At 49.5% G+C, this 21,859-nt stretch overlaps 1 protein-coding gene across 2 annotated transcripts in view; it reads right to left on the bottom strand.

Moving 5' to 3' along the window:
• Positions 1-21,859, bottom strand: part of alms1 (ALMS1 centrosome and basal body associated protein) — a 130,344-nt gene that overhangs the window by 6,834 nt on the left and 101,651 nt on the right. For both annotated transcript variants that reach the window (XM_087992057.1, XM_087992061.1), the window contains 4 exons: positions 19,003-20,042; positions 10,602-10,725; positions 6,921-7,154; positions 295-542 (listed from right to left, as the gene is read on the bottom strand). In XM_087992057.1, coding sequence (XP_087848183.1) covers positions 295-542; positions 6,921-7,154; positions 10,602-10,725; positions 19,003-20,042 — 1,646 coding nt within the window. The remainder of the gene's footprint in view (positions 1-294; positions 543-6,920; positions 7,155-10,601; positions 10,726-19,002; positions 20,043-21,859) is intronic.

Here is a 21,859-nt window from a genome sequence, read left to right as displayed (position 1 = left end):
AATGCAGAGACTGGAAAGACATACTCCAAACATTCCTCTAATCTTAAACAAACAATTAGAAATTGTTTGAGTCTTGGTTTGTTCTGATGTATTCTCCCTGCCAACATTCCTCTCACCCGATGTTACTACTGCGGGGAAATGTGATTCACCAATCTCCAGCAGACACTGCTGTTTTATTGAAGAGTGGTCAGGCTAGTGATTATCAGAGCAGTAATCTCCCCTCAATGCCCTCCTGATTCACAGGAACTGCGTGTATGTTTAAGGATTATTCAGAACAATACTTGCTTCCCTTACCTTTAAGGTGAGGCGGACGAGTGGGGAAGGGTGCTTGGCTGCAGTGTCAGACAGAGCAGGTTCAGAGTTCCAGCCGTTCACAGTTTCACTGGCCCACTGCTGCTGAAGGTGCTTCTCACGAAGGGGCACCCGCCCCACACTGGAGGGTGGGACCAAATCAATCCAACTTGAAGTTGAACTGTGACACCATCTTGGAACATTCTCCTTTCTCCAGCTGCACTTCAGTTCGGCAGCAGGAATAAACCAGGCTGTACAGTTGGTGAAAAATAAACACAGGTTAGCAGAGAGCTGACAGCTCCCAGCCACATTACAGCACCCCCAAAGCCCCGACAGCACCTTACACACAGACGGCCCCGAACCCCGAAAATAAACACAGGTTAGCAGAGAGCAGGCAGCTCCCAGCCACATTACAGCACCCCCAAAACTCCGAAAGCACATTATACACACAGACGGCCCCGAACCCCGAAAATAAACACAGGTTAGCAGAGAGCAGACAGCTCCCAGCCACATTACAGCAACCCCCAACCCGACAGCACGTTATACACACAGACGGCCCCGAACCCCGAAAATAAACACAGGTTAGCAGAGAGCAGACAGCTCCCAGCCACATTACAGCAACCCCCAACCCGACAGCACGTTTTATATACACACACACGGTCCCGAACATAAACACAGGTTAGCAGAGAGCAGACAGCTCCCAGCCACATTACAGCAACCCCCAAAACCCCGACAGCACGTTATACACACAGACGGCCCCGAACCCCGAAAATAAACACAGGTTAGCAGAGAGCAGACAGCTCCCAGCCACATTACAGCAACCCTCAACCCGACAGCACGTTATACACACAGACGGCCCCGAACCCCGAAAATAAACACAGGTTAGCAGAGAGCAGACTGCTCCCAGCCACATTACAGCAACCCCCAACCCGACAGCACGTTATACACACAGACGGCCCCGAACACCGAAAATAAACACAGGTTAGCAGAGAGCAGGCAGCTCCCAGCCACATTACAGCACCCCCAAAACCCCGACAGCACGTTATACACACAGACAGCCCCGAACACCGAAAATAAACACAGGTTAGCAGAGAGCAGACAGCTCCCAGCCACATTACAGCAACCCCCAACCCGACAGCACGTTTTATATACACACACACGGTCCCGAACATAAACACAGGTTAGCAGAGAGCAGGCAGCTCCCAGCCACATTACAGCAACCCCCAACCCGACAGCACGTTATACACACAGACGGCCCCGAACACCGAAAATAAACACAGGTTAGCAGAGAGCAGACAGCTCCCAGCCACATTACAGCAACCCCCAAAACCCCGACAGCACGTTATACACACAGACGGCCCCGAACACCGAAAATAAACACAGGTTAGCAGAGAGCAGACAGCTCCCAGCCACATTACAGCAACCCCCAACCCGACAGCACGTTTTATATACACACACACGGTCCCGAACATAAACACAGGTTAGCAGAGAGCAGACAGCTCCCAGCCACATTACAGCAACCCCAAAACCCCGACAGCACGTTATACACACACACATACGGCCCCGAACACCGAAAATAAACACAGGTTAGCAGAGAGCAGACAGCTCACAGCCACATTACAGCAACCCCCAAAACCCCGACAGCACGTTTTATATACACACACACGGTCCCGAACATAAACACAGGTTAGCAGAGAGCAGACAGCTCCCAGCCACATTACAGCAACCCCCAAAACCCCGACAGCACCTTACACACGCCCCCGAACCCCGAAAATAAACACAGGTTAGCAGAGAACAGGCAGCTCACACTCACATTAGAGCAGCCTCACAAACTACAATAACAGATTACACACCTGAACCCCAACATCGACCCGCAAAGACATGCCAAACCCCCACATCTACCCGCCAAGGCACCCCGCCCCCGATCCCCGACATCAACCCGCTACAGCATCCCCCGTTAAATCGGAACGCTCCCCAATCCACCCCCGATATTAAATCGGAACGCTCCCCCCTTCCCCCCGATATTAAATCGGTACGCTCCCCACTCCACCCCCGATATTAAATCGGCACACTCCCCGCCCTTCCCCCCCACCGATATTAATTCGGTACACTCCCCCCCTACCCCCCAATATTAAATCGGTACGCTCCCCCCTCCTCAACATATTAAATCGCTACGCTCCACCCTCCCCTCCCCCCGATATTAATTCGGTACGCTCCCCACCCGATATTAATTGGTACGCTCACCCCGATATTAATTCGGTACGCTACCCACCCGATATTAATTGGTACGCTCACCCCGATATTAATTCGGTACGCTACCCACCCGAGATTAATTGGTACGCTCCGCCTCCATATTAAACCGGTACGCTCCCCCCGCCATATTAAATCGGTACGCTCCCCCCCCACTCCATATTAAATCGGTAAGCTCCCCCCCTCCATTTTAGACCGGTACGCCTCCCCCCCATATTAAACCGGTACGCTCCCCACTGCATATTAAATCGGTAAGCTCCCCCCCTCCATATTAAACTGCTATGCTCCCCCCCATATTAAATCGGTACGCTCCCCCCTCCATATTAAATCGGTACGCTCCCCCCCCCATATTAAACCGGTACGCTCCCCGCCTCCATATTAAATCGGTACGCTCCCCCCCTTCCATATTAAACCGGTACGCTCCCCCCCCATATTAAACCGGTACGCTTACCCCCCTCCATATTAAGTCCGTACGCTCCCCCCTCCATATTAAGTCGGTATGCTCCCCCCCATATTAAATCGGTACGCTTCCCCCCCTCAATATTAAACCGGTACGCTCCCCCCCTCCATATTAAATTGGTACGCTCCCCCCTCCATATTAAACCGGTAAGCTCCCCCCCTCCATATTAAATCGGTACGCTCCCCCCCTCCATATTAAATCGGTACGCTCCCCCCCTCCATATTAAATCGGTAAGCTCCCCCCCATATTAAATCGGTACGCTCCCCCCTCCATATTAAATCGGTACGCTCCCCCCTCCATATTAAATCGGTACGCTCCCCCCCCCATATTAAACCGGTATGCTCCCCCCCTCCATATTAAACTGCTGTGCTCCCCCCCTCCATATTAAATCGGTAGCTCCCCCCCTCCATATTAAACTGCTGTGCTCCCCCCCTCCATATTAAATCGGTACGCTCCCTCCCTCCACATTAAACCGGTACGCTCCCCCCCTCCCATATTAAATCGGTACGCTCCCCCCCCTCCCATATTAAACCGGTACGCTCCCACCCTCCATATTAAATCGGTACGCTCCCCCCCATATTAAACCGGTACGCTCCCCCCCATATTAAACCGGTACGCTCCTCTCCCCCCCCCCATATTAAATCGGTAAGCTCCCCCCCTCCATATTAAACTGCTATGCTCCCCCCCATATTAAATCGGTACGCTCCCCCCTCCATATTAAATCGGTACGCTCCCCCCCCCATATTAAATCGGTATGCTCCCCCCCATATTAAATCAGTACGCTCCCCCACTTCCATATTAAACTATGCTCCCCCCCTCCATATTAAACCGGTACGCTCCCCCCCTCCATATTAAATCGGTACGCTCCCCCCCTCCATATTAAATCGGTACGCTCCCCCCCTCCATATTAAACCGGTACGCTCCCCCCCTCCATATTAAATCGGTACGCTCCCCCCCATTTTAAAACGGTACGCTCCCCCCCCATATTAAAACGGTACGCTCCCCCCCTCCATATTAAACCGGTACGCTCCCCCCCATATTAAACCGGTACGCTCCCCCCTCCATATTAAACCGGTACGCTCCCCCCTCCATATTAAATCGGTACGCTCCCCCCCCCCCTCCATATTAAACTGCTATGCTCCCCCCCCATATTAAACTGCTATGCTCCCCCCCTCCATATTAAATCGGTACGCTCCCCCCCTCCATATTAAATCGGTATGCTCCCCCCCCATATTAAATCGGTACGCTCCCCCCCCATATTAAATCGGTACGCTCCGCCCCCATATTAAATCGGTACACTACTCCCCCCCCCATATTACATCGGTACGCTCCCCCCCTCCATATTAAATCGGTATGCTCCCCCCCCATATTAAATCGGTACGCTCCCCCCCCTATATTAAATCGGTACGCTCCGCCCCCATATTAAATCGGTACACTACTCCCCCCCCCCATATTACATCGGTACCCTCCCCCCCTCCATATTAAACCGGTACGCTCCCCCCCTCCATATTAAATCGGTACCCCCCCATATTAAATCGGTACGCTCCCCCCCTCCATATTAAACCGGTACGCTCCCCCCTCCATATTAAATCGGTACGCTCCCCTCCATATTAAATCGGTACACTCCCCCCATATTAAATTGGTACGCTCCCCCCGCCATATTAAATCTGTACGCTCCCCCCTCCATATTAAACCAGTACGCTCCCCCCCTCCATATTAAACCGGTACGCTCCCCCCCTCCATATTAAATCGGTACGCTCCCCCCCTCCATATTAAATCGGTACGCTCCCCTCCATATTAAACCGGTACGCTCCCCCCCTCCATATTAAACCGGTACGCTCCCCCCTCCATATTAAACCGGTACGCTCCCCCCCCCATATTCAACCGGTACGCTCCCCCCCCCATATTCAACCGGTACGCTCCCCCTCCTCCATATTAAACCGGTACGCTCCACCCCCCATATTAAACCGGTGTGCTCCCCCCCCCCCATATTAATCCGGTACGCTCCCCCCCTCCATATTAAATCGGTATGCTCCCCCCCATATTAAATTGGTACGCTCCCCCCCATATTAAATCGGTACCCCCCCCCATAAGAAAATCGGTACCCCCCCATATTAAATCGGTACCCCCCCATATTAAATCGGTACGCTCCCCCCCCCATATTAAATCTGTACGCTTCACCCCCTCAATATTAAACCGGTACGCTCCCCCCTCCATATTAAACTGCTATGCTCCCCCCCCTCCATATTAAACCGGTACGCTCCCCCCTCCATATTAAACCGGTACGCTCCCCCCTCCATATTAAACCGGTACGCTCCCCCCTCCATATTAAATCGGTACGCTCCCCCCCTCCATATTAAACCGGTACGCTCCCCTCCCTCCATATTAAACCGGTACGCTCCCCCCCTCCATATTAAACCGGTACGCTCCCCCCCCTCCATATTAAACCGGTACGCTCCCCCCCTCCATATTAAACCGGTACGCTCCCCCCCCTCCATATTAAACCGGTGTGCTCCCCCCCCTCCATATTAAACCGGTACGCTCCCCCCCCTCCATATTAAACCGGTACGCTCCCCCCCTCCATATTAAATCTGTACGCTCCCCCCCTCCATATTAAACCGGTACGCTCCCCCCCTCCATATTAAATCGGTACGCTCCCCCCCTCCATATTAAATCGGTACGCTCCCCTCCATATTAAATCGGTACGCTCCCCCCCCCATATTAAATCGGTACGCTCCCCCCCTCCATATTAAACCGGTATGCTCCCCCCCTCCATATTAAACTGCTATGCTCCCCCCTCCATATTAAACCGGTACGCTCCCCCTCTCCATATTAAACCGGTACGCTCCCCCCTCCATATTAAACCGGTACACTCCCCCCCCTCCATATTAAACCGGTACACTCCCTCCCTCCATATTAAACCGGTACACTCCCTCCCTCCATATTAAACCGGTACGCTCCCCCTCTCCATATTAAACCGGTACGCTCCCCCCTCCATATTAAACCGGTACGCTCCCCCCTCCATATTAAATCGGTACGCTCCCCCTCTCCATATTAAATCGGTACGCTCCCCCTCTCCATATTAAATCGGTACGCTCCCCCTCTCCATATTAAACCGGTACACTCCCTCCCTCCATATTAATTCGGTACGCTCCCCCCTCCATATTAAACCGGTACACTCCCCCCCTCCATATTAAACCGGTACACTCCCTCCCTCCATATTAAACCGGTACACTCCCTCCCTCCATATTAAACCGGTACGCTCCCCCTCTCCATATTAAACCGGTACGCTCCCCCCTCCATATTAAACCGGTACGCTCCCCCCTCCATATTAAATCGGTACGCTCCCCCTCTCCATATTAAATCGGTACGCTCCCCCTCTCCATATTAAATCGGTACGCTCCCCCTCTCCATATTAAACCGGTACACTCCCTCCCTCCATATTAATTCGGTACGCTCCCCCCTCCATATTAAACCGGTACACTCCCCCCCTCCATATTAAACCGGTACGCTCCCCCTCTCCATATTAAACCGGTACACTCCCTCCCTCCATATTAAACCGGTACGCTCCCCCTCTCCATATTAAACCGGTACGCTCCCCTCCCTCCATATTAAACCGGTACGCTCCCCCTCTCCATATTAAATCGGTACACTCCCCCCCTCCATATTAAACCGGTACGCTCCCCCTCTCCATATTAAATCGGTACGCTCCCCCCCCCCATATTAAACCGGTACGCTCCCCCTCCTCCCCGCAGGCTCTAACAGTGATGTACAGTTGGAGGTGGTCGCTCAGTAACAGCCTGTCCATGCCCATGAGTGACTTTTGGGCCCACATACCTCACAGTATGGGGCTGTTCCCTCATCAGCACGTGTCTGAATGTTAGTGGGTAACTCCAGACTGAACGGAAGGAGTGTTTACCTGGTCCAGCTGATGTCCTGCCCGTTTTGCCAGGTCTCCGCTCAGTGTGAGAGCTCTTCTTCTTCCTGTCCCTGGTACTGGAGGAGCAGCGGGCAGTGGGAGACACTGAGTGATGTCGGTGACTACCCACTGTAGCTGGTCGTTTCAGGCTCGGGTTTGAATCAGGCGAAGGGTAGGTCACACCCACATCCCGAGTCAATCTTCCTGAAGTGCTTGGGACACCTTCCAGAGACTCTAACACAAGACACGGAGCGTGTTTGTTATAAACAGAGAGAATTAGGCTGGGGTGAGAGAGTCTGTCTTTATGATAACTGTGATCGGGCAGCACACTGAAGGAAATGGCCCATGTCACACTCCATCTGCCTTCTACTTAAGCTATTGACATCTCTATGCAGCCTGTGTGTGTGTGTCCACCTCACAGCTGACATTCCTAATGAGCTGCACAGTTTCAGCACATCTGGATTTCATGTCTTTGTCAAAGTCATTACTGTAGGCTACAAATTGCTGAAACCCAGCTCTGACCCTCACAGAATTACTCAGTAAAAAAACTAACTTGATAACACTGGGATTCATTCCTTCTGTCCTCTATCCTGTTAATAAACTATCCTAAAATACAGGAGGCTTCTCCTCAGGCATTAACCTTTTGTGCTTGTCCAAATCAAAAACCAAATAAGCTTGCCACACAGCGTGGAAACAGACCCTCCAGTCCAACTGGGCCATGCCAACCATATTCACCAACTAATCTCGTCCCACCTGACTGCATTTGGCATCTATCCCTGTAAACCTCCCGATTCATGCACTTACCAACATACATAGAACATTATAGCGCAGTACAGACTCTTCAGCCCTCGATGTTGCACCAACCCGTGGAACCAATCTGAAGCCCATCTCTCCTACATTTTCGTCCATACATCTATCCAATGGCCATTTCAACGCCCTTAACATTGGCGAGTCTACTACTGTTACAGGCAGGATGTTCCACACCCCAACTACTGAGTAAAGAAACTACCTCTGACATCTGTCCTGTACCTATCACCCCTCAATGTACAGCTATGTCCCCTCGTGCTAGCCATCACCATCCGAGGAAAAAGGCTCTCACTATCCATCCTGAATAACCCTCTGATTATATGTCTCAATTAAGCCACCTCTAAACATTCTTCTTTCTCATGAAAAGAGCATCAAGTCCCTCAGCCTTTCCTCTCAAGACCTTCACTCCAGACCAGGTAACATCCTAGTAAATCACCTCTGAACGCTTTCCAAAGTTTCCACATCCTTCCGATAATGCGGTGACCAGAACTGTACGCAATACTCCAAGTGCAGCCTCCCCAGAGTTTTGTAGCTGCAACATGCCCTTGTAGATCTGAAACTCGATCCCTAGTAAAAGCTAACACACCATATGCCTTCTTAACAACCCTATCAACCTGGGTGGCAACTTTCAGGGATCTATGTACCTGGACACAGAGATCCCTCTGCTCATCTACACTACCAAGAATCTTACTATTAGCCCAGTACCCTGCATTCCTGTTACTCCTTCCAACTCAAACTTTTTCCACATTAAACTCCATTAGTCACTCTGAGCCCAGCTCTGCAGCTTACATATGTCCCTCTGTAACCTACAACATCTTTCCACACTGTCCATAACTCTACGGAGAAGAGTGCCAACCGCAAATTTACTAACCCATCCTTCTATGCCCTCACACAGATCATTTATGAAAATGACAAATAGCAGTGAACCCAAAACAGATCCTTGAGGTACTCCACTAATAACTGAATGCCAGGATGAATATTTCCCATTAACCGCACCCTCTGTCTTCTTACAACTAACCAATTTCTGATCCAAACCACCAAATCGCCCTCAAACCCATGCCTCCGTATTTTGTACAATAGCCTACCATGGGGAGCCTTATCAAACACCTTGCTGAAATTCATATACACCACATCAACCACTTTACCCTCATCCACCTGTTTGGTGACCATCTCAAAGAACACAATAAGGTTTGCGAGGCACGACCTACCCTTCACAAAACCATGTTGACTATCCCTAATCAACTTACTCCTTTCTAGATGATTATAAATTCTCTTTTATAACCTTTTCCAACACTTTACCCACAACCGAAGTAAAGCTCACTGGTCGATAATTTTCAGGGTCGTCTCTACTCCCCTTCTTGAATAAGGGAACAGCATTTGCTATCCTCCAGTCTTCTGGCACTATTCCTGTAGGCAATGATGACACAAAGATGAAAGCCAAAGGCTCTGCAATCTCCTCCCTGGCTTCCCAGAGAATCATAATTGTCCTAAATCTCTTAAATGTAATAACTATACCTGCATCCACCAAAGTTGTTTCAACACACAAACGGCACTCTGTAAAAAAGAAGTTGCCTCTTACGTCCTTTTCAAATTTCTCTTCTCTTACCTTAGAGATATGCTCCCGAGTCTTGAAATCTCTCACCCAGGGAAAGGACACCTGCCATTCACCTTGTCTATACCCCTCATTACTTTATAAGCCTCTCTCAGGTCACCTCTCAACCCCCTATGCTCCAGTGAAAACAGTCCCAGTCTTTTCAGCCTATTTTCTATTGGCTTCCTTGATTGGCCCAACACTTAAACATTAATCAGCTTAACAAGCATAACTTAACTTAAGTCACTTTGTCTGGTCACACAACAATTTTTTTAACTATTATTAAGACTTTAATAGATTCCAGTGTTTTCCCAAGAGATTCCATATTTCAGAAATGTAACTGGAGTCTTCTACCGAGAAGTCAGATAAAATATATCACTGATCCTTCTATTTACCTGTCCTGTCTCTCCTTCTAACGGACCAATGTTTACTTTACCCACTCTCTTCCTTTACAATTTATGCAGGAACAGGCAATAAATGTTTACTGAGCTAGCAACACCCACATCCCATGAAGAAATACATTTTATTTTAACAAGTTCCTAATTGCCCAGACAGCAGTCAAGAGTCAAGCACATGGCTGAGAGTCTGGAGTCACATGTCAGCCAGAGCAGGTAAGGATGTTTCCTGCCCTGAAGGATATTAGTGAACCAGGTGGGTTTTTCCAACAATCGACAATGAATTCATGGTCACCATTAGACTCCTAATCCCAGATTTTTGTTTTAGTGAATTCAAAATCAAACATGTGCAAGATTTGAACTCAGGTCTGCAGAACATTACCTGGGTTTCTGGATGAAGAGTCCAATGATAGCACCAAGAGGCCATCACCTCCCCTAACCTGTCCTTGGGTCAGCATCAGTTTTGAATCAGTGTGGGCAGAGTGAGAAGATTGTGGTCTGGGTCCCACTCCAGAAACATAAGCACACACGAGCGCACACAGCCCCAGTTGGAGGGGCTGCTTCTCGGAGGAAGCTTGAATCAAGGCTCCCCATCTGAGCCCTCCTCATGTGAGAATCCCTGACCCATCACCATGAAAGAAACCATCTGGTCATCATTTAACTTCTGTTTTGGGATCTTGCTCTGCACATTACCACGATGACCACTTTTTAAAACAAAGTATCTGATCGATTGTGAAGATTTTTAGGACATTGCGAATCCATGAAACATTGCACAAACCTGTAGGTGTTCTCTTTCTGAGCCGAGGGCTCACAGCCTTCCACAGTAGGCTCCTAAATAAGTCACACTGCTCTCACAACAACCGGCCAACCCCCCTGCAAGGCCCTTACCTGTTTGCACCCCCTGGCTGACCAGCCTGGTGCACTTCTTATTGATGAGTTTGCTGGAGGGCCCTCGGGGCAGTGGGCGAGAGGGGCTGTCAGCAGACAAAGGGTCGGAAGTGCTTGTGGAGACCTGTGGATAAAAACACAGGGATTACGACGGAACCATCTGCCCCCTCTGCTGATGTGGGGGCATGCTCCCACAACACAGTGACCACCCGACTGACGAAGGAGAGAGAGTGGGCTGGCTGGCTCCCTCCCACCTCTGTACCCAGCACAGGGAACAACTGATTCCAGCAGAGCTATGTGTGTGTGTGTGAGGGGAGTGAGTGAATGAGCAAGAGAGCACACCATTGCCAGAGATCTCTGAGTGAAGGAGTAGTGATCATTCGTGATAGAATTGAAGTGAACTGGGTAGATAGATTAACAGGAATAAAAGCAAGCAGCGGCAGACAATGAAGGAGTTAACTCATGACTGTCAGCAAAAATATATCCCACAGCAAGGAGGAAAGATTCGAAGAGAGGGATAAATCAACCTTGGCTAATCCAAGAAGTTGAGGAGAGTGTTAAGTATAAAGGCGGATTAAAAAGATAATATATACAAAGATAATAAATTCAGAGGGCAAACTCGCAAGGAATATGAAAAGTCACAATAACAACTTCGTTAAGTATATAAAGAAGTGAACACAGGCCCCTTCAAAAACAAATCTGTGGAGACAGTTATGGGGAACAAGGAAATGGCAGAGGAATTTAACAGATATTTTACATCACTCTTTACTTCAAGCATCCAATTAGTAAAGATACAGGGGGGAGGAATTAAGTAACATCACTGTCACTGAAGTGGTATTAGACAAACTCATGGGCCTGGTCCCCTGGTCCTGACGGCTTATATTCTCGGATCCCAAAAGAGGAGTACAGAGATAATGGATGCATTGGCTGGAATTTTCCAAAGTTCCTTGGATTCTGGAGAAGTATTATAGAGTTTTACAGCACAGAAACAGACACTTCAGTCCAACTCGCCCATGCCAACCAGATATCCTAACATAATCCTAACATAACCGAGCAAAGGCTACGACAACGGATGAATGGGCACTGCACAACAATCAACAGACAGGAGGGTTCCCTCCCAGTTGGGGAACACTTCAGTGGTCCAGGACATTCAGCCTTGGACCTTCGGGTGACCATCCTCCAAGGTGGACTTCGGGACAGGCAGCAGAGGAACGTGGCCGAGCAGAGGCTGATAGCTAAGTTCAGTACCCATAGGGAGGGCCTCAACCGGGACCTGGGGTTCATGTCACATTACAGGTGATCACCATTGCACTACACACACACTCAGGTACACACAGACGTGCACACACACACACACACACACCCTTCTAGACACCCACACTCCCACACATGCACCCCCTCACAGACTTAAGAAACTCTGCACTCACTACACCTACACACACACACACACACCTACACACACACACACACACGCACACACACACACTCTCACTCTCTCTCAATCACAACCCCCACCCCAGACAGACACACACACAGGCAGACAGACAAAGACCCACATGCACACATATATTTTGTGTGGTGGATTTGTACTTGCAGAGTTACATTGCACTTTGCTCAAAAACTGCATACATTCATGTAGAACTCTGAGCTCAAAAACTGCATGAATTTATGCAAAACTCTGTTACCTCACTTTTTAGATTGGAATCAATCTAAACATCAGGTCATAGACAGAGAACACAGGGAGCTAACACCTTCAACACATTGTCTAGCTATCACCATTGTTAACAGCTAACCCGAGAATGCAACTTTAAAAAAAAGGGTTTTGTGATTTACACATAAAGAAGTGAAACTATCACTGTATTCTAACAGATGAAAGGCTTAACAGACAATCAATTTTTCAATGTATAATTTCAGTTACATCACACTGCAAATTTTTGCTATAAATTCTGTGTTACGATCGAGCCCTCCACAATCACCTGATGAAGGAGCGTCGCTCCGAAAGCTAGTGTGCTTCCAATTAAACCTGTTGGACTATAACCTGGTGTTGTGTGATTTTTAACTTTGTACACCCCAGTCCAACACCGGCCGAATCATGACTACTATCGACACCACTAACCGCCGGCTTAAAGTGGAGAGGATCTCCAAGAAGATTGCACATGTCGACACAGACATCAAGTTTCTACAGGAATGCAGGCAAGCAGGAAAGATCCCGAAAGGATTATGGATTACGGATCACGAACCCACTTAGGTCGACTTACAACACAGATTACGCAGAGAGACTTTGCCACCGCACCTCTCGTAAACTTCTCAATCATCTCGTGCACCAACTCTACAGCAGGCGCCACACTCACAGCCTGCACACAGGATACATCAGTACAATTACGTGACATTGCCAAACAGACAAGGCAACAAAACTACACCACGTACATGCACACCAAGAACAAAAAACTGGAGAAGCTTGGCATTCTTACCAGTAATAGCAAAGCCTGCCCTGGAACCACAGTAGACAGCATTATCACTGCGGGGAAGTCTATTGTCAACTTATCAGACCACACCCTTCGACCGGAAGAGATTGAAGTCCTGAGTAGGGGACTCAGCTTCTCCCCCCCCACCAAAATGGACCCATTGGTTCTGGCAGCAGACACAGAGGAGTTCATCAGACGAATGAGACTCCGGGAATTCTTTCAAGGTGCCGGCAGTGATCCCACTGAGCCCACTGGTGAACTAGAACATCACAGGGATCTGTAGAGGAGCGACCAAAGAAGGTGTCAACATGGACCCCACCGGGGGGCCACTGCTCTGGGCTTGACATGTATGCTCAAACTGTTAGGAAATATATAAATGCCAGATTCATCAGCCGGACCCACAAGGTAGAGCAAAATATCACCCGTTCACAGCGCAATGCCATCAGGCTCTCAAAACCAATCACAACATTGTCATCAAACCAGCAGATAAAGGAGGAGCCGTTGTCATTCAGAATAGAACAGATTACTGCAAGGAAGTGTACCGACAACTGAACAACCAGGAACACTACAGGCAACTACCAGCTGTACACGTAATTGTACTGATGTATCCGACCAAAGAACACACCCGAGAATTAAACACACTGATCAGAACTTTGTATCCAGTCCTTCAGAGCTCCCTACGCGCCCTCATCCCACGTACTTCTCGTGTAGGCGACTTCTACTGCCTTCCAAAGGTACACAAAGCCAACACACCAGGACGTCCCATCGTGTCGGGCAATGGGACCCTATGTGAGAATCTCTCTGGCTATGTGGAAGGCATCTTGAAACCTATTGTACAGGGGATCCCCAGCTTCTGTCGCGACACCCTGGATTTCTTACAGAAACTCAGCGCCCACGGACCAGTCGAACCGGGAACATTCCTCGTCACAATGGACGTTTCCGCACTCTACACCAGCATCCCCCACAAGGATGGCATTGTGGCAACAGCCTCAGTACTCAACACCAACGACTGCCAGTCTCCAAACACCATCCTACAACTCATCCGCTTTATCCTCGATCACAACGTCTTCACCTTTGACAACCAGTTCTTCATCCAGACACGCAGAACAGCCATGGGGACCAAATTCACACCCCAATATGCCAACATTTTTATGCACAGGTTCGAACAAGATTTCTTCTCTATGCAGGATCTCCAACCAACATTGTACACCAAGTACATTGATGACATTTTCTTCCTCTGGGCCCATGGCGAGGAGTCACTGATAAAACTACACAGTGACATCAACAATTTTCATCCCACCATCAAACTCACCATGGACTACTCTCGACTGTCTGTCTCATTCTTGAACACATACATCTCCATCAAGGACGGACACCTCAGCACCACACTCTACCGCAAACCCACAGACAACCTCACAATGCTACACTTCTCCAGCTTCCACCCAAATATTAAAACAGCCATCCCCTATGGACAAGCCCTACGCATACACCGGATCTGCTCAGATGAGGAGGAACGTGACGGACACCTGGAAGTACTCAAGGATGCCCTCACAAGAACGGGGTACGATGCTCAACTCATCGACCGCCAGTTCCGACGTGCCACAGCAAGGAACCGTAATGACCTCCTCAGGAGACAGACATGTGCTGCAACCGACAGGGTACCCTTCGTTGTTCAGTACTTCCCAGGGGCTGAAACATTACGCCATGTTCTTCGTGACCTGCAACACATTATCAATGAGGATAAGCACCTCACCAAGACCTTCCCCACACCTCCACTACTTGCCTTTCAACAACCGCCAAACCTCAAACAGATCATTGTTCGTAGCAAGCTGCCCGGCTCTCAGGACAACTCCATACAACCCTGGCACGGTGGACGCTGCAAGACGTGTCAGAGTGTGGACATAGATACCACCATTACGCGTGGGAACACCTCCCACCTTGTACATGGCAGGTACTCATGTGACTCAGCCAACATTGTCTATCTTATACGTTGCAGGCAAGGATGCCCGGAGGCATGGTACATTGGGGAAACCGAGCAAAGGCTACGACAACGGATGAATGGGCACTGCACAACAATCAACAGACAGGAGGGTTCCCTCCCAGTTGGGGAACACTTCAGTGGTCCAGGACATTCAGCCTTGGACCTTCGGGTGACCATCCTCCAAGGTGGACTTTGGGACAGGCAGCAGAGGAAAGTAGCCGAGCAGAGGCTGATAGCTAAGTTCGGTACCCATAGGGAGGGCCTCAACCGGGACCTTGGGTTCATGTCACATTACAGGTGATCACCATTGCACTACACACACACACACACACACACACACACACACACACACAGATATTCCTACACACATACACTCCCACATACACACGGACACAGGTACACACACTCCCACACATGCACCCCCTCACAGACTTAAGACACTCTACACTCACTATACACACACACACACAAACACACACACACACACACACACCCCCCACCCCACCCTACCCCACCCCACCCCAGACAGACACACACACAGACAAAGACCCACATGCACACATATATTTTGTGTGGTGGATTTGTACTTGCAGAGTTACATTGCACTTTGCTCAAAAACTGCATACATTCATGTAGAACTCAGCTCAAAAACTGCATGAATTTATGTAAAACTCTGTTATCTCACTTTTTAGATTAGAATCAATCTAAACATCAGGTCATTTACAGAGAACACAGGGGGCTAACACCTTCAAGATATTGTCTTGCTATCACCATTGTTAACAGCCAACCAGAGAATGCAACTTTTTTTAAAAAAGGGTTTTGTGATTTACACATGAAAGAAGTGAAACTATCACTGTATTCCAACAGATGAAAGGCTTAACAGACAATCAATTTTTCAATGTATAATTTCAGTTACATCACACTGTAAATTTTTGCTAGAAATTCTGTGTTACGATCGAGCCCTCACAACCACCTGATGAAGGAGCAGCACTCCGAAAGCTCGTGCTTCCAATTAAACCTGTTGGACTATAACCTGGTGTTGTGTGATTTTTAACTTTGTACACCCCAGTCCAACACCGGCATCTCCGAATCATAATCTAGTCCTATTTGTCATCCCTCTAAACCCTTCCTATTGATATACCCATCCAGATGCCTTTTCAGTGTTGTCGTTACAACAGTCCCCACCACATCCTCTGGCAGCTCATTCCATAGACGTACCACCCTCTGCGTGAAAGAGTTGCCCCTTAGATCCCTTTTATATCTTTCCCCTCTCACCTTAAACCTACGCCCTCTAGTTCTGGACTCCCCCACCCCAGGAAAAAGAACTTGTCTAATTACTTTATCCACGTCCCTCATGATGTTATAAACCTCCATAAGGTCACCCCTCAGCCTCCAACGCTCCAGGGAAAACTGCCCAGCCTGTTCAGCCTCTCCCTGTAGCTCAAATCCTCCAATCCAAGGCTTGGAACCTGCTTTATGTGACACGCCTGTTCAAAAAAAGGGAGGCAGGAAGTGGGCCAATGTAGGCCGATTGTCTGACATTTAATGTTGGAAAAGTATTCTTAATGAGGTGACAGTAGAATATTTAAAAAATCATAACCTAATCAGGCAGAGTCAGCATGGCCTCAGGAAGGGGAAATCATATCTGAGTAATTTATTCGAGATTTATTTTAATTAAGTCTCAACCAGTAGGTGTGTCATATCTGAACTTCCAGACAGTGTTCAGCAAAGTTGCGTCATAAAGGCCACTGCGTTGGAGACAGTATATTGGCATGGAGAGAGAATTGGCTGATGGACAGGAAACAGTGAGTGGGGATAGGGGGAATCTGTTACAGATGGCAACCTGTGACCAGTGGGATTCCACGGGGATCAGTGCTGGGACTGCAACTGTTTACAACGTGTACTAATGACTTGGAGAAAGTGAATGCTCTGTAGCCAAGTTTGATGACAACACAAAAGTAAGTGGAAAGGCAGCTCAGAGAGCAATGCAGTTTAGAGCGAGATATTGATAGGTTAAGTGAATGAACAAAATTTTGAAAAATGGAGCATAATGTGAGAAATTGTGGAGTTGTTAATTTTGGAAGGGAATCGCAGAATATTACTTGAATGGAGAAAAACTGCAGAAAGCTGCAACACAAAGGGACTGGGGGGAACTTGTGCACAAAGCTAGCACCCAGGTACAACAGGTAATCCGGAAGATTAATGGAATGTTGGCCTTAATTCAAAGAAGTTGGACTATAAGAGTCTTACTGTAACAGTACAAAGTGCTGGTAACACCACATCTGCAGTATTACAAGCAGTCTGGGTCTTATTTAAGGAATGATATTTCATTGGAGGCCGTTCAGAGAAGGTTTACCACAATGATCCCCAGTAAACAGGATTCTTTTATGAGCAAAGGCTAAACAGGCTGGTACTCTATTCAATCGGATTTATGCCTGCAGGAAGTGCTGGAATAATTCAACTGGTCTGGCATCTATGGACAGAAAACTAGCTTCCCCTCATCAAAGAGTCGAGGACCAGAGGGCACAGTCTCAGAATGAAGGGGCACCAATTTAAGACTGAGATGGGGAGGAATTTCTTCTCTCACTGGGTTGAGAATCCTTGGAACTGCTTGCCACAGAGAGCTGTGAGGGCAGAGTCCACCTGTATATTTAAGGCTGAGATAGACAGATTCTCGATCAGTCAGAGACATGGAGATGTACAGCACAGAAACAGATCCTTCAGTCCAACTTGTCCTTGCCAACCAGACCCCAAATTAATCTAGTCCCATGTGCCAGCACTTGGCCCATATCCCTCTAAACCCTTCCTATTCATATACCCATCCAAATGCCTTTTAAATGTTGTAATTGTACCAGCCTCCACCACTTTCTCTGGCAGCTCATTCCATACACACGCCACCCTCTGTGTGAAAAGGTTGCCTCTTTAGTCCCTTTTAAAACTTTCCCCTCTCCTAGTTCTGGACTCTCCCACCTCAGGGGAAAGACCTTGTCTACTTACCCTTTCATGCCCCTCAAGGGAATCAGGAGTCTTCGGGAAAGGGCAGGAAAGTGGACGTGAGGAACATCAGATCAGCCAGGATCCTACTGAGCAGTGGAGCAGGTTGGAGGGGCTGAATGGCCTGTTCCTGATCCTATTTCTTACAGTCTTATGGAGGGAGCACACACGAGACACCCAGATGGTGCTCTATTCTACAAAGCCACTGCTCACAGTAGAACAAGCAGCTTTCCAGCAGAGAGGGAGAGGGGGCACTTAGTCAGGGAGACACTGAGGCAGTGTGAACAAATATATTCATAAAATCCCTACAGTGTGGAAGCAAGCCATTTGAGTCCACACCGACCCTCCAAAGAGCATCCCACCCAGACTGACCCTCTCTACCCAATAACCCTGCATATGGCATGGCCAACCCATCCAGCCTGCACATCCATGGTTGCTATGGGACAATTCAGCATGGCTAATCCATCTTTGGACTGTGGGAAGAAACTGCCCACTCTCTCCCCACAGCCCTGTATCAATCCCAAGCTAATCCCACTGCCCCACTCTCTCCCCATAGCCCTGTATCAATACCAAACTAATCCCACTGCCCCACTCTCTCCCCACAGCCCTGTATCAATCCCAAGATAATCCCACTGCCCCACTTTCACTCCATAGCCCTGTATCAATCCCAAGCTAATCCCACTGCCCCACTCTCTCCCCATAGCCCTGTATCAATCCCAAGCTAATCCCACTGCCCCACTCTCTCCCCATAGCCCTGTATCAATCCCAAACTAATCCCACTGCCCCACTCTCTCCCCATAGCCCTATATCAATCCCAAACTAATCCCACTGCCCTGCTCTCTACACAGCCCTGTTTAGCACTATGTCAAGATGCTCACTGGGAAAGCAATGGCCTCCTTCTGTGGTGTAACACGTCTGTGAAGCTAGAAATCAGCATCAATCTACAGGAGACATCACTCACATGCTGGTCAACTGGAACACTTCGAGACCTGCTCTCTGCCCTCCTTAACCTCCCTCTCCTGTGAATCGAGCTCTCTTTCTGCCTTTCAATCGTGCCATACAAGCGGGGGAGAGGCTGGACTGTGACACGCTCAGGTCCAAAGGCCCTGATCAAACGGTCTGTGTCGATAGTTGAGACAGTGCTTCCTGTCTCCGTCTGTGTCTGAGGATCTGTCTCGGCTGGGACCGTGGTGTCTGACTCTGTTGTGGATACAGCAGCCAAGCTGCCACTCTGCAGACCCCTGTACTGCCGATGGTCCAGGATCAACTTGATGCGATCAGTGGAGATTTTCTCCAGGGAGTCAGACCTGTCAGGTTGTGTGGCAGCAAGATCATACAGATCCCTGACTGGATCCTCCCAAGCTCTCTGCCTCCTCCCCCTCTCTCCCGGCCTGCGCTGTCCAGCCCTCCTCTCAGCACAGAGGAGAGAGTGATGTACTGGGTTTTTCAGCATCCGGGCTAGCTCATCCAAACGCTCGAGCAGGGACAGCTCACTGGCACTGCTTGAAGCCAGACTCTTGTACTGTTCGTGCCTCTCCTTAAATTTCTGCCACAGTTTGTCCAGGCTGCTGTATCTCACTGCCTCTCGGGCACCAGGCTGACACTGGAATCCCTCTGTTCGGCGGCTTACACGATCAGCCACGTCACCTCCAAGGCAAAGCTGACCCCGAGAGTTACCCTGCCGGGACCCGCTGGTAGCCACCTCTGTCTGTTCCACACGTGAGGGGGCAGGATGCCTCCATTCACCCCCCCGATGCCTCTGGGCTTGACGGACGGCTGGATATGATCGCGAACCCCTGCTGCTCAACTCCTGCTGTGATGCTCGCTGCCTTCTCTCAGCGTAACGTGGAGAGTCTCTGGTCTGGGACTCCAGGGAATTTCTGACGTCATGCTGGAGGGGACCACTGGTGATAATGTCACCGTCGCCTGTATCTTGCAACAACATTCTCGACGGTAAGGTTGCTGCGCCAGGGGTGAGGGAACTCTGTGGTCGCCGGATACCTACAGTGACAGCACAGGGAGTTAGAGTAAAGCCAGGAGGCCCACACACATTTGACTACTATCCTAACTTGAACTGAATCCAAGTCATCCTCGCCTCTCCTCACTAAATGAAATACAGCAATTCTCTGATATCAGTTATCGCTCCATAAAGCTTTAGCCATCCCCATTTCTATACTCTTCACCAACCACACTCCCCACCAAGATAGCAACTGAGGAGCCCAACAAGCCTGACCCACCATTCAATAGGAACATGGCTGGTCAAACACTTCAATGCCTTTTACTCAGCACTGTACACCACTGGTCATCTATCTGTCTGAAATACACTCAAACAAACTGCGTCTCCACAGCCCTCAGGTTCACAAACCTCAGAGTAAGATCATTTTTTCTCATCTCAGACCAAAATGGAATTTCCCTTATTTTTAAATTGTTTCCCTTGTATAAAGATTTCTCAACCAGGGAAACATCATACCTATATCTACCCTGTTTCTGCATCTCCCGAGTTACAATGGGATCACCTCTCATTCTCAACTACAGTCCTGCCATCCCGGTGAACACATCTGGCGCACCTTGTTGTTCTCCCTCTATGGCAATAATAACTTTGCCAAGGAGACCAAAACTGCACACAGCACTCCAGGTACAGTCTAACCAATTAAAGCAAAACCTCCTATTACTGTACTCAAATCCTCTTCAGATAAAGGCTAACTTTCCATCCCATTCTCCCAATTCCTTCGTCTCCGCCGCATCTGCTCCCAGGAGGACCAGTTCAAAATACATACAACACAGATGGCCTCCTTCTTCAAGGACCGCAATTTCCCCCCCGACGTGGTCGACGGTGCCCTCCACCGCATCTCCTCCACTTCCCGCTCCTCCGCCCTTGAGCCCCGCCCCTCCAACCGCCACCAGGACAGAACCCCACTGGTCCTCACCTACCACCCCACCAATCTCCATGTACAGCGCATCATCCGCCGTCACTTCCGCCACCTCCAAACAGACCCCAGCACCAAGGATATATTTCCCTCCCCTCCCCTATCAGCTTTCCGTAGAGACCACTCCCTCCGCGACTCCCTTGTCAGATCCACACCCCCCACCGACCCAACCTCCACTCCCGGCACCTTCCCTTGCAACCGCAGGAGGTGCAACACTTGCGCCCACACCTCCCCCCTCACTTCTCTCCAAGGCCCCAAAGGAAACTTCCATATCCGCCACAGATTCACCTGCACCTCCACCCACATCATCTACTGCATCCGCTGCAGCCGGTGTGGCCTCCTCTATATTGGGGAGACAGGCCGCCTACTTGCGGAGCGATTCAGAGAGCACCTCTGGGCCACCCGGACGAACCAACCCAACCACCCTGTAGCACAGCATTTCAACTCCCCCTCCCACTCCACCGAGGATATGCAGGTCATTGGACTCATCCACCGCCAAACCACAACAACGCGACGGTCGGAGGAGGAGCGTCTTATCTTCCGACTGGAAACCCTCCAACCACAGGGGATGAACTTGGACTTCACCAGTTTCTTCATCCCCCCTCCCCCCACCTTGTCTCAGCCGGATCCTTCCAGCCCGGCACCGCCTTCCTGACCTGCAGTCTTCTTCTTGACCTCTCCGCCTCCATCCTACTCCAACCTATCACCCTCACCTTGACCTCTTTCCACCTATCACATTTCCAACGCCCCTCCTCCAAGTCCCTCCTCCCTACCTTTTATCTTCTCCTGCTGAACACTCTCTGCTCATTCCTGAAGAAGGGCCTGTGCCCGAAACGTCGAATCTCCTGTTCCCTGGATGCTGCCTGACCTGCTGTGCTGTTCCAGCAATAA

The sequence above is a fragment of the Chiloscyllium plagiosum genome, unplaced genomic scaffold (genome assembly GCF_037043375.1).
Source record: "Chiloscyllium plagiosum isolate Xiang-an unplaced genomic scaffold, Cpla_swu_hap1 HiC_scaffold_1, whole genome shotgun sequence".
Taxonomy (NCBI): Eukaryota; Metazoa; Chordata; class Chondrichthyes; order Orectolobiformes; family Hemiscylliidae; genus Chiloscyllium; species Chiloscyllium plagiosum.
The sequence above is the reverse complement of the archived record's forward strand: the minus strand, read 5'-3'. Positions and strand labels throughout refer to the sequence as shown.